General features: G+C 41.8%; 1 protein-coding gene across 1 annotated transcript; it reads left to right on the top strand.

The window, feature by feature from the left end:
- Nucleotides 1-2,989: 2,989 nt before the first annotated feature.
- On the top strand, nucleotides 2,990-10,713 carry CHRNA3 (cholinergic receptor nicotinic alpha 3 subunit; the record flags this gene model as incomplete). Its single annotated transcript, XM_082321649.1, has 6 exons — nucleotides 2,990-3,059; nucleotides 5,084-5,223; nucleotides 5,300-5,344; nucleotides 6,772-6,881; nucleotides 8,105-9,116; nucleotides 10,585-10,713. The coding sequence occupies exons 1-6, from the start codon at nucleotides 3,005-3,007 to the stop codon at nucleotides 10,711-10,713; spliced, it is 1,491 nt and encodes a 496-aa protein (XP_082177775.1). The 5' UTR covers nucleotides 2,990-3,004.
- Nucleotides 10,714-12,831: the final 2,118 nt, after the last annotated feature.

Here is a 12,831-nt window from a genome sequence, read left to right on the forward strand (position 1 = left end):
ATTTGGCAGCTCAGCTAGCAGCTAACACAGAGCACAGGCAGATGGAGGCCTCAGACTTGACAAACCCAGAAAAAAGCTTGCAGAAAGCACATCCCTGGCCCCAGGGAGATCCCTGCAGAACTAGAGCTCCGCATCCAGGAAATGGTGGGCTCTGGTGCTTTCCATACACTGTGGCCACTTTATTCCTTTTTTAATCACAAGTGAAGCAATATGCACTTCCCTAGTTATGTTCTTGGAAACCACCACTGTATTTTTTTAAAGTTTCCAGAAATAATTCAATCCATAGCAAACTTCAGAATGGAAAATTTCACCCAAATTCCTAAAATTTTGAAAAATCTGACCTCCTGAAACGGTGGTTTCAAAATGGGAAATGCTATTTTTGCCTAACCCTCAGCAGCTCCACCTACATAATACATAGAACTGTTTCCAGTTTAACTTGTCAAAAAATTGTAGGGGTTTCCGCTTTGATTTTTTGGCAAATTTTCAAAAATAAAAGATTTCTGGAGAAAAGGAAACATTAAAAATGTCATCCTGCAGGCTAATATGAATATGACAAGATCCCAGTTCATCAAACAAAATAAGCTTCAACATTTCTACTTTTCAGGGTTTTTAAAGTAATTTTTTTCATTAAAGAGAAGAAAAGTGGTCATTCAAAATGTATTTTTCACTAAAACTGTTTTTCAATGGCAGTGTGAAACCAGCCTTTGCTTCCCTACTAGTAAGGAAAAGCCCATGTTGGCTCCATCCCTGTTCCCTACCATTACAAAACTCTCTAACCCTGACCAATCCTGTCTTCCATCAGAACACGTAGAAGTGCACCATCACACACATGTACCATCTGCCTCCAGGTGAGTTTATTTGGGGCTGTTTCTGCACCTCTGCAAGCACAGCAAACTAGAAAGACCAGCAGTGTTGGCTTTTTATAGAGGGAGCATCAATACCCCAGACAAAGGTGGGAAAATATTCTTTTCCTCATCACCTGAGTTGATTAAGATTTGATCTTAACAAATCTTAACAAAGCAAAACACCTCTAAAAGTGGCATGTTTATTAGAAAGCAAAGGCTACGTAGTTTGTTACTGCAGATCTTGGGCAGATCAGCTTCCCCCTACCCGTACAAATTCTTCTTCTATGTAGTTCTGCAATGCAGTCATGGTGACGTGTTCTTATCACATCACTCTCCCTAGCCATAAAAATAATCCTACCACAAACCTGAGCTGATTTCACCAGGAGCTCCAGAATGTGATGTTGGAAACAAAGTATCTGTGCACACAAATGCCACTGAAAATCTCAGTAATGAGGCAAATTAAGCTAAAATACCTGTACCTCTTGATGCAATGGCTCTTTGCTGCCTCTGCAGATCAGATGTTTCCAAATCATTCAGGCTTAAGCACTGACTTTTGGGGAACATGGGTTACAATCTGATCTTTGAAGTTTTAGCTCATTTCTAGTTGGGAGTAAAAAGAAACAAACAAAAATCTTAGTTATAATGCTGCTTATGCATGGAAACTAAGAAGGCAGAAAGGGAAAACATCTAGTCTCAATGCCCTGGAAAGGCAAAAAGATTGTATCCACAAAGGGTTAAGCTAAAAGATCAAGCAACTGAGTTCTCTGGAAAAAAGAAATAAAATCAAATGGACAGTAAAGCCTATTTCCTCCAAGCTAATAGAATTACAGAAATTATCATAAGAGCATGTGTCTGGGGACGGAGTGAATGATGCTCTGAGAGACAGAGCAAACAGGATAAACAAGCTCTGTGCCAAGAGCAGCTGAACCCAGCCTGGTGTTCTTTCTCCCACTCTTAACACAGTGCCAAACGAGGTCATCATTTATCCTTCCCTAACAGCAGGGAGTGAAGCACCTATTGGGTGCAGCCTCCTGTCCCACGGGGCTTCCCTCTCGTCATTTCCAAAAACAAGGGTGGAATCCCACATTTTTCTCTCTCCCCCTCCTCCTTCCCCACAGACTGCCCAGATGTGTGCAACAACCACTGCATGCATGAGCCTTGCATCACCTGGTCATTCAAAGGGGCGCAAAAACTGTCATACAAGTTAATAAGAAAGCTGATGGGCATCTGGGGAATGAGCCACTTTGCAAATCATGATTTTATGATTGAACTTCAAACACAACTCCCCATTCTCCCCCATCTCCTTCCACCTGAACAATAAGATTTTGTGGGATCAAGCTGGGATCCTATACTCTTATTCCCCTTTCCAAATTTCACCTTTCTAATCCATGAAAGCAGGAACAGTCCAAAGAGTTATTCTCAAGAGCTTTGGTCAAGTTTGGTCTCCAGCTCAGACCCCTGGCTCTTGCTGGATCCCAGCTGCTATGTATATCACTCTGGGCTTAGACTCTGGCAACAGCTGTACATGCCTTTAATTACTCCTGGGAATAGCACATCCTTTTTATACAGTCAAGCACCTAGCACATGCGCTTGCAAGGTGAGACACAGGCAGGAAAAAAACCTCAACATTAACAGCATAATTGGAAATTCAGGTCCCATGATCTCAGTTCACTGCTAAATCAGGCATCCCTAATGTCAATGTGCATTTCAGCACAATTCAATTATAAGATTTTTATTAATTAAACTTCTCCTAGTAGCTTGGCATGAGATTCTGATAGAGGAGGATCCTGTATAGCAGCTGACTGGAAAAATCTTTAGCACTGTCAGATTACTGCGTTCATTTTATGAACCAGTTTAAGGACTCTTGCCCATTATCCTTGCCAGAAGACTGCTCTTTGCCTACAATAACATCTGTTTTGCCTGCAATTTATTTGCCATTTCCAATGCTCTGACAGCTTGGGTAGCTAGAAAGGGGGCAGCACAGCAAACCTAATGGGAGCTCACTGCGCAGAACTGTGTTCAGGGTCCTGCCGTCTGCTGCTTCCAGGCGTTTCACGCATCGGAGGAGCGGAGCTCACTGTACTTCCCATGCTCACACAGTCCTGGCAGCTAAGCTCATCTTCAACAGCCTCTGTCGACAGGCAGTAATTCATAACACCATGGAGAGCACGCACACTCTCCTTCTAACTGCTGCTGTTTGCTTTCTCTGTCAAGGTGAGTAATCCTTGATTTGTTTATTCTTTGTTGGTGAAGGGGGTTGTTGAAAAGGTGAACAGGAGATGACTTTGGTACAAATTATTTTTAAGAAGTGCTGAAGCTCACTCCAAACTAATGCATAAATGTACAAAATCCTAGTACAGCTCTTTTTGTTACATAGTTTGTTGTTGGTTTCTTTCTTTTTTTTAAATTTCTCCTTGTAAAGTAGTTAAGTAGTCCTGATTCAAGATGCCAAACAGGACACACAAAGCCATTTTAACATTAAGAAGAGAAAGCACCTTACATGAAAAGGTGTGGTTTTACATATTATAGAGAAGACCACAAGAAAGTGACAATATTAAACAGCTTTAAATATGTGCTGCAAACAGTGCACCTTCTCTCTGCAGATATGGAAAGCATGAAAACATTTAAATAAAAAAAAAACATTCATGCACTTCTCTAGATACAGTGGATGCTAGATTTAATTAGAGTGCTGGTGACATGTAAAAAGGCTGGCAATTTGGGATTGACTATAACAGACAGTCATTAAGATCTAGCTTTAAAATTATTTACCTAAAAGATTTGGGAGTATTTATTCCAGGAAATCTTGATCTGAGAGATATGAGATATCAATAAATAATAAGGGTAAGGCTAGCAGTTAAAAAGTGTGAAAGAAATGCGTTCATTTTTTTAGTTAGCAAGTTGGCTTGAATGATTTCACTAATCTGAATATAAAATTGCTCTCCAAGTGAACAGGAGAAGGATGGGGGGGAAGAGGTTTTAGCTGAATACAGTTTCACATGAGGGGGACCCTCTTGTCTTAGGGAGAGGGGAGCTCTTACAAAGATTGGAAAGTGACACCTGCTTTGTGAAACACTACAGATCAGTCACTTGCAGGTACTTCTGTCTCCCATCTCTTTCTCTACGGAAAAACAACCATACCTGGCAAAAAAATAAACATGTCCTTGCAAATACCTGTAGATTCGTATTTGTGTTTCAAAGGAACTGTACAGCATGTTCAACGGACTTCAGTTCTGTGCCTTTGCCAAATTTGCATAGTGTCATCCATAAATGACAAAACAGGCTTTTTTTTGTTTTTCAGTTGGAGTGCTTCAGGATGTGTCATCCAGAGAGAGTTTAAGAGAGAGGCCCCTAAAAATAAAAGGCCATTGGCTTTTCAATAGTGTCCAGCTGTCAGGATGGGTATTGCCTAGCTAGCTCTGAGAGTAAAAAGGCAGTTTGAAATACACCTCATCCCAAAACAGTTGAAAGAGCTTGTTGTTTAAGAATTTCAGTTTGCAGCTTTTCTGTCGGCCGCAAGGCACCATGAGCAGCAGTTATGAGTGGCAAAATGGACAATAGGAATATAATATAAATAAAAATTACTTAGAATAATAAATGGGTAATTACCAATTTCTTTGTATGTGCTAAAAAGTCTTTGAATACGAAATCAATTTTTAACCCTTTTTTTCATATTTTAACAAGGAGGCTGTTATCATCACTATAATTGCGCAATCATGACTCAGGCTAGAAAGCAGAGTTCTCATTTCCTGGGAATACTCCTATTGCAACGCACTCCGACAGCTTACAAGCGGCCTGGTCTGTCGGGTCACACTTTTCCCTTCCTCTGCTCCACACCCCTGCAGCTTCGGCAGGTCTGGGGGACGAGGGCTGCGAGGAGAAAGTGCTTTTGCACCTCCAGTTCTTCAGTAACTCCCTGAAACTATTTTTTTAACCCATTTGCAGAGATGTACGTGAGGAAAACTCTGTCATAGCATTGCCTTTCATTGCTTTTCGTCTCCCAGCCCAAGCGAATGCCAATCATGTCACACTGCTACCCGCTTAGGCGAGGCTTGGCCTTTCCCGACGCACCACACGGATGCTAAGCAGTTAATACATGGCAAGACAGGCACAAAAAGCGGCAATGCCCCCACTCCGGACGGAGTTTCACAATGCCCCCACTCCACTCCCCACACGGGGTGCTGCTGCCTCGGAGGCTGCGCCTGCCCCCGCGGCCGCTCACCCCGCCGTGCCCTCCGCAGGCTGCGGCGGCTCCGAGGCCGAGCACCGGCTCTACGCCGCCCTCTTCGAGAGCTACAACCAGTTCGTCCGTCCCGTCAAGAACGTCTCGGACCCCGTCATCATCCAGTTCGAGGTGTCCATGTCCCAGCTGGTGAAGGTGGTGAGTACCCGCCCCGCCGGGGCGCCCGCGGGCGACGGGCGGGCCGCGCCTCTCCCGACACACCTCTCTTTTCCAGGACGAAGTCAACCAGATCATGGAAACCAACTTGTGGCTGAAGCACGTAAGTAGAGATCACCAGCAGAGCCCAGGCGGCACCAGCTCGCCTCCTCCCCAGCGCGGGAGTGCTCCCACTCCGGGCGGGGGGACCCCAGCCCTCACGGGCCGCGCCAGGGGCGGGAAGAGCCGTCCGCCCGGCGAGCCGTCTGCGGGCTCCCGGGAGCACCGGGCTCGGCAGGCCAGCGCCACGCCTCCCTCGCCCGGGGCAAAGCCGCAGCCTAGGGAGGCACGGCGGGCACAGGCGAGGCCCCCACCGGCGCCCGGGGCTCCTGCACCAGCCGCCCCCCTCAGCGCCGCTCGCCGGCGGGAAGGCCTCCGCGCCGCCCTGCCCGGCGCGCTGCTGCCCCCCGGCGGCGCGCGGCGGCCGCGGAGCGCTGAGGGACCCGCGGGCGGCGGCGGCAGCGGAGCTGCGAGGCGAGGCTGATCCCTCCGCCGCCGGAGCCGAGGGGAGGGGAGCAGCGCTGCCCGGCCCCGCTCTGCCCGGCCCCCCGCGCCGCCTGCCCCGGCGGAGCGAGGGCCCGGCCCCGGCCGACCCCCTGCAAGGGGGCGCCTCCCGCCTCGTTAACTGACCGGCCACAAACAACGCCGTCGCCGCGGTCCCCTCCGCCTTTCCGTCTCACCGACTCTGGGTGCTGCAGCATTTAAATGGGCCGGGGTGCAGCTGTTTAACTCGGGTTGTGCGTCTCAGCTGCAGCCCTAGCCTTCCTACAGTAAAAATCGTCGCGAAATACCGTGTTTTTGCTGCGAAGCCTGCCGCACACGCGGCTGGCCGGCGCCGAGGGAGCGCCCCAGCCCGGGGCTCCCGCGCAGCCTCGCGTCCCGCTGTTCGCTCCCGGCCAGCGAGAACAAACCTAAAACGTTGACTTCACTTAAAAGGGCCTTTATGGGCTAAAAATGCAATTACTCAGTGTTGCAGTCAGCTTAATAACCAACTTAATTCCCGGCTTCAGCTTAATATTCAATTTTGTTAAACTGGGGTTTAACGAGCCCTAATGAACAAGCCCGTTACTTAACTGAGCAGTAACACCCTGCAGCTTTCGCTCGATGCTCACATCTCGCACCAGAGCCTCCTATGAATTTGTTTTCACCATCTCACAGATACCTGGCTTTTTGAGACCTAAGTTATTATTAAAATCCTACACTCTCTGGCAAGAGAGTGTCTTATTCCCTCTTTCACCTTGTAACAACTACTGAGTAGACATTCCTGGGACACGGAGTCACACACATCTAAGCCATATCTAGACCAACAGGCCCACAATCTCCATGTGAATAAACACCAGACATACGTGTTTGTTAAGGAAACATGTAATCATTGTAGTATCCAAAATAAAACAACCCTAGAAGTGATATGATAGCACTTGGTTTGAGTCTACTCCACTGAATTTCAATTTCTTCACAAACCTATCACAGACTCATTTCTTCCATAATTAGATCTGGAACGATTACAAGCTTCGATGGAATCCAGCGGACTATGGAGGTGCTGAATTCATCCGAGTACCATCTGGCCAGATCTGGAAGCCAGATATTGTTTTATATAACAAGTAAGACTCTTGCAAATTTATCTTCTTAATTTGGGAAGAAGGGGAGTGACGTTACTAATTCAAAAAAAAAAAAAATCAGCAGGACGTTCACTGAATTAACTGAAAAAGCCTGCTTTGCAACACACCTGTGTCCCACATCTCCCTGTTGCTGTACTCGCCTCCATGCCATCCACATCAGCATCACTGGGCAGGAGCCAGCTCCAAAGCTGGAGCTGCAAGTGGGCAGGCCAAAGTGAACTTTGCTTTTCCCCTTCATGAGCCCTTGCTTTTACTATTATTTATATCACTGTCTACAAGGGAGGTGGCAAGAAGTTCCCTTAGACTGGAGAGTTCTTATCTGTGAGTCAGGCCTTTAACTGAAAAAACCTGCAAATTCTAGCTTTTCAGCAGTTAAATTCGCAATTTGACACCTTTACAATAATAGTGTTGACATATAAAAGCCACAGGTAAATTTACTTCAGGTATCAGTTTCTGTGACCGTGAGGAGCCAAACCATAACTAATGGATCCCTCTGCTATGTATGGAAGCACTTCTCAGTGAAGTGGACTTCACTACACAGATCCAAAACTTAGGTCTATGAAACAACAGTGATGAGACTCCTTTGCTAACTGTGGTCTTAAAACTTGAAATTACCTTTTTAGTTTTACTTTTTCATATAAACAACTGAAATTGTCACGCGGATCTTACATGATCAGGATAGCAATGTGGGACTTAAAAAAGCCCTCACCAAATACACTCCTTATACAAAGATGCACCCCAACCCTAATCCCTCTTTCCATAGTTACTACCTGCACTGTCCACAGAAGAGGTGGAAATACCAGTACTGCAGGTATCCTCTTATCAGCCCTTGGGTTCTGATGTGCTTGATCTAGAACAGAATAGAATAAAATAGTTCAGTTGGAAGGGACCTACAACCATCATCTAGTCGGACTGCCATTTGCAGTCTCCTATTTGCTGCTTTGAATATTGATTGCACTGGGTCATATTATTCTAAGGGAGAATATTCCCTTTCAAATCCTCCATAGTAAATTTATACAGCTGTTTATTTCAGTTTAGCTATGCAAATTGGACAGCCGCTGACTCAGTCCTGCACATGCAATTCAGCTCCATGTCAACATGTAATTGCTGACTTTCCCAAAACAGATTAATGTATATGATCTGAATCTATGAAGCTACCTGGAGTAGTTGCATTCTAATTTTTGTTATTTTTATTTTCTTTACAGTGCAGTTGGGGATTTCCAAGTTGATGACAAGACAAAGGCCCTATTAAAATACACTGGTGATGTGACCTGGATACCTCCGGCTATCTTTAAAAGCTCATGTAAAATAGATGTAACCTACTTCCCATTTGACTATCAGAACTGCACCATGAAGTTTGGTTCCTGGTCTTATGATAAAGCCAAAATTGACTTAGTTTTAATTGGGTCTACAATGAACCTGAAAGATTACTGGGAGAGTGGAGAATGGGCTATTATTAAAGCTCCTGGCTATAAACATGACATCAAATACAACTGCTGTGAAGAGATATATCCAGACATCACATATTCTCTTTACATTAGGCGTTTACCTTTATTTTACACTATCAATATGATTATTCCATGTCTGCTGATTTCTTTTCTGACTGTGTTAGTTTTCTATTTGCCTTCAGACTGTGGTGAGAAGGTGACACTCTGCATATCGGTCCTTCTATCTTTAACAGTGTTCCTTCTTGTTATCACAGAAACCATACCTTCTACTTCCCTGGTAATTCCACTTATTGGGGAATACCTCCTTTTCACCATGATATTTGTAACTCTATCTATTGTCATTACAGTATTTGTACTTAACGTGCACTACCGAACACCCAAGACACACACAATGCCTGTGTGGGTGAGAACCATTTTCTTGAACTTACTTCCCAGGATCATGTTTATGACAAGGCCTGCCAGTGATGAAGAGAATAGTCAGAAGCCAAAACCATTTTTCACTTCTGAGTTTTCAAACTTAAATTGCTTCAACAGTTCTGAAACCAAATGCTGCAAAGATGGCTTTGTATGTCAAGATATGGCATGCAGCTGTTGTCAGTATCAACGAATGAAGTTCTCGGATTTCAGTGGCAATCTCACAAGAAGTTCAAGCTCTGAGTCTGTAGACCCTCTGTTTTCATTTTCAGTTCTGTCACCAGAAATGAGAGATGCTATTGAAAGTGTTAAATACATTGCAGAAAATATGAAAATGCAGAATGAAGCAAAAGAGGTAAGAACATATTTTACTCTTACTCACTACAGACACCATTTGCCATTAGTGTGTTTTGTAAGAAAAAGAGATCTAAAAAGAAAAACAAAACCAAAAACAAACCAAAGAAAAAAATGCCAACACAGACCGTTATTTTAAACAAGTAAACTACCCAAGCTGTATTACAAATATGTGCAGTTTTGAATGTAGATAATTTTGGGGAGCAGCTCTGGTGCACAACATTGTGTTTATTGACAACACATACACTGAGTGAAGCATGCTAAGGTAAACACTGCTAGGGAAACATACTTGAGTATCCATCCTACAAGATTCAGAGTGAGGATTTTCCAAGTTATAATCTTAATAGTGGAATTTGCTGACTCTATGGCCTTTAGAAAGTTACATTCTCCCTCCCACAGCTTACCATCAATAATAAAGAATGTAAGAATGAATGTCCTTCACAGTGATGATGTTGCTTATTCTGCAAGTGCTGTAGCTAAGTGAGACAACTGCTGCATGACAGAGACCATCATCTTTCATAAAACTGCATCTTGATGCAATAAAAAAAAATGAAACATTTTATCACGTTCATCAAACATACCAAGAACAGTAGCCACAACACCACAATCATCACTGAATTTAAATCCTCTACAGTATGGCACTTAAAAGTTAGAATGAAGTTATTTTGTTTATGCTGAAATCAGGACTTTATTTAGAATTAGTTGGTATAGAATATATGGGGTTGTTTTGGTTTTTTTAAGTCTGCCTTAACAAACAAGTTTAAGATAAAAAGCAGAAGATTTCAAAATACAAATGCATTATTTATTAGCCTTCCTGAAGTAAAAATTTGTATCGTAATCACAAGAGTAACTAAAATGATCACCTATTGTAGTTACTATTAATATATAATACATATAATACTTCAGTGTCACTGTAAAAAAAAAGGAAATTAAAAAAACCTGTTTTTTGGAAACTTGGTTCCCTCTCTACATGGAAGGTAAGGAGATGAATTTTACATCATGCATGAGAATGATCAAATTTCAGTACTACAGAAGAAACATACCAAATAATTATATACCACTAACCTTTGTCTTTTAACATACTGCCAAAAGACCAGCAGGAGCAGTCTGTTTCAGTAGAGTTTTCTGGACAAACCCGATCACCTAAGAATGTAAAGCTTTTCACTTTCATTTTTGGCACACAGAAGAGAAGTTCTGTCTCGTGAAGTCCAGTGTCTTGGTGAAAAACTTCTTGTATTTGAAGTAGCAGCTTTTGGCTTTGCCACAAATAGCATATTCAAATAAAGCTTCTTCAAGATGAATTAATTTGTCAATGAAAACAGAGTTATGCAAGTTGTGCATATATGAAAGACATCTACATATGGAAAAAAACCTGCTTCCTATATAAAATGGTACTAATGGCTAATGCAAGTTATTCATCTAATAAACATGCCTACTTGCTTTTAATTTATTTTTAATTTATTTTTCAGATTCAGGATGACTGGAAATACGTTGCCATGGTAATCGATCGTATTTTTCTATGGGTTTTCATCCTGGTATGTATTCTAGGAACAGCAGGATTGTTTTTACAACCTTTGATGGCTGGAGATGAAATGTAAAGATTAAATAGTATGTTGTGAAATCAAAGAAAACTTTTGCCAACCAACTCTGCACCCCCACCCCAGCACCTGATGTCTCTTCTATGTGTAGTAGAATAAGGATCTCTCTTGGCCTCAACTTTGCTTGACCAAGAAGGCTTTGTTAAAAATGTGAAAATGGGGAGAGAGAGGAGAGGGAGAAAGAAAAGAAAAAAGAAAAAAAAAAAAAATTTTTAACCTTTACAACAGCTAATCTCAAAGTAATATGAGCTATGCTTGCTATTGCTTTTTGCAATAACTGGAAAAGATGGTAGTACGTTAAACTTTATAAGAATGGTTTAAGAAGGGGTTGATAAAGAAACTGAAAATTACATGAATATCCAGAAAGTCAAGACAGGTTGAATACTTTGGGCTACTAGATTTGTTTCCATGAGTCTGGTGCCAAGTCTCTTCAGACCATGATGGGATCTTCTGGGAATAAGTCCATACTGAGTTCAATGAATGCCCTCATGAGGATGAAATGCTTCAGGAAGCATACATACCAAATTGCTAGAATGCAGACATTGCCACCTGGTGTATAAACTGACTCAAGCAGTGGGAGGAAAGGACCATGGGCAGGTTTATTACAAAAGGAAAACAAATAGGTAAATAATAGATGATGGTAATAAAGCAGCCATAATGTAAACTCTGTGCATCCTCATATTTCAGTGTACGAAAAGACTGTCAGAAAAAAGAAGCTATTCAAACCTAATAATGTTTAAAACTGTGTACAAGTAAAACACACACTAAGATGCAGTCTGCAGGTTATGCAAAGGATCAAAATACTTTGATAGGATAGTTTGGATACAGAAGCATTCTGCTATAGCAAAGTGTTTTGTGACAAGGGAAGGCAGGTAGATAGAAAATAGTCCTGTAAAGTATGCTAAAATTGCTTCTTAGGCATACTTTTTTTTTTTTTTTTTAATCACTAACTGCAGATAATTTAAGAGCATGAATAAAGAATGCAACAAAGAACTGTAATGAGAAAATATTTTGTAAGAATAGGAACTGTTCTCTCTGTACCAAACTGGAAACTTTTTGGAAATACAGTGTATCAAGTGATGTAACATTTATGAAAATAAAGAGAATCAAGCTGTTGAAAATTGTACTTTTTTTTTTTTTCATTTATTTTGACTGAGTGACAAAAACCTATATAAGGTAGCATTAGCTACAGTTCAACACATTCAGAAACAAGTTACATAAGTAAAGGTCCATGCTTCTGAGTCTATTAAAATAATTTTGTTTCAAACACACTCGATAAGCTGAAGACCCCAAGGATTCTAGTGTCAGCCATCTTATCTGTATTTATCATGGTCAGATGGTAGAAGTGACTAAAAGAAATTCATGCATTTGCAAAAATTGTGAGTTACTAGTATAAAGACTGGGACTGCATTGGCCAATATGCTGCCAATCACTTTATGATATAATTGGGCAGAGTACAGACATCATTTAACAAAGGGAAAGAGATGAGGTGGGGAGTTAAAAAATAATATATATAGCTAACCTATAGTTTTGCTTACTTTGCTTTCTGTTCAGGTAAGGGCAAACTTCAGTAATTCAAACCCAAGGAGGACTATAAAAAGAAATTTTGCATTTGAACAGGAAATAAGATATTTAAAGTATTTCTGCAACTTCCACACAGAGAAAGTCACTGAAGCATTGTTTAATCTTAGTAATATGGAGAAAGTTAAAATTATTGTATTAATGGATTAAATCAGATAATCTTTGCAAATTCACCTTTAAAATTAATTCTGATGAGAACAGGAAATATGGATATCCAATGCCAGATGTAACTGCATAACTGAAGAGTGACTCCCTTTACAGTGAGAATTATTTAAAAATTGGTATTTAAAAAACCAACCAACCAAACAAACAAACAAACAAAAACCCCCACAAAAACCCAAAAGACTTGCCTGGCATCATTTCCCTGCCTGTGAGCCTTATAAAGCTACACAAAACCAAGAATGTCATGCAGGTGAAAACAATTTGAAACAAATATTCAATGATATATAAATTACAACATAAGCACTCAGTATTATAATCAGTACAGTGCAAACAGTGCTATTCTAAAGGAGATACAGAGTGGTGGGGGTGGGGTGT

This window comes from Platalea leucorodia (assembly GCF_965183815.1).
Source record: "Platalea leucorodia genome assembly, chromosome: 9".
Lineage (NCBI taxonomy): Eukaryota > Metazoa > Chordata > Aves > Pelecaniformes > Threskiornithidae > Platalea > Platalea leucorodia.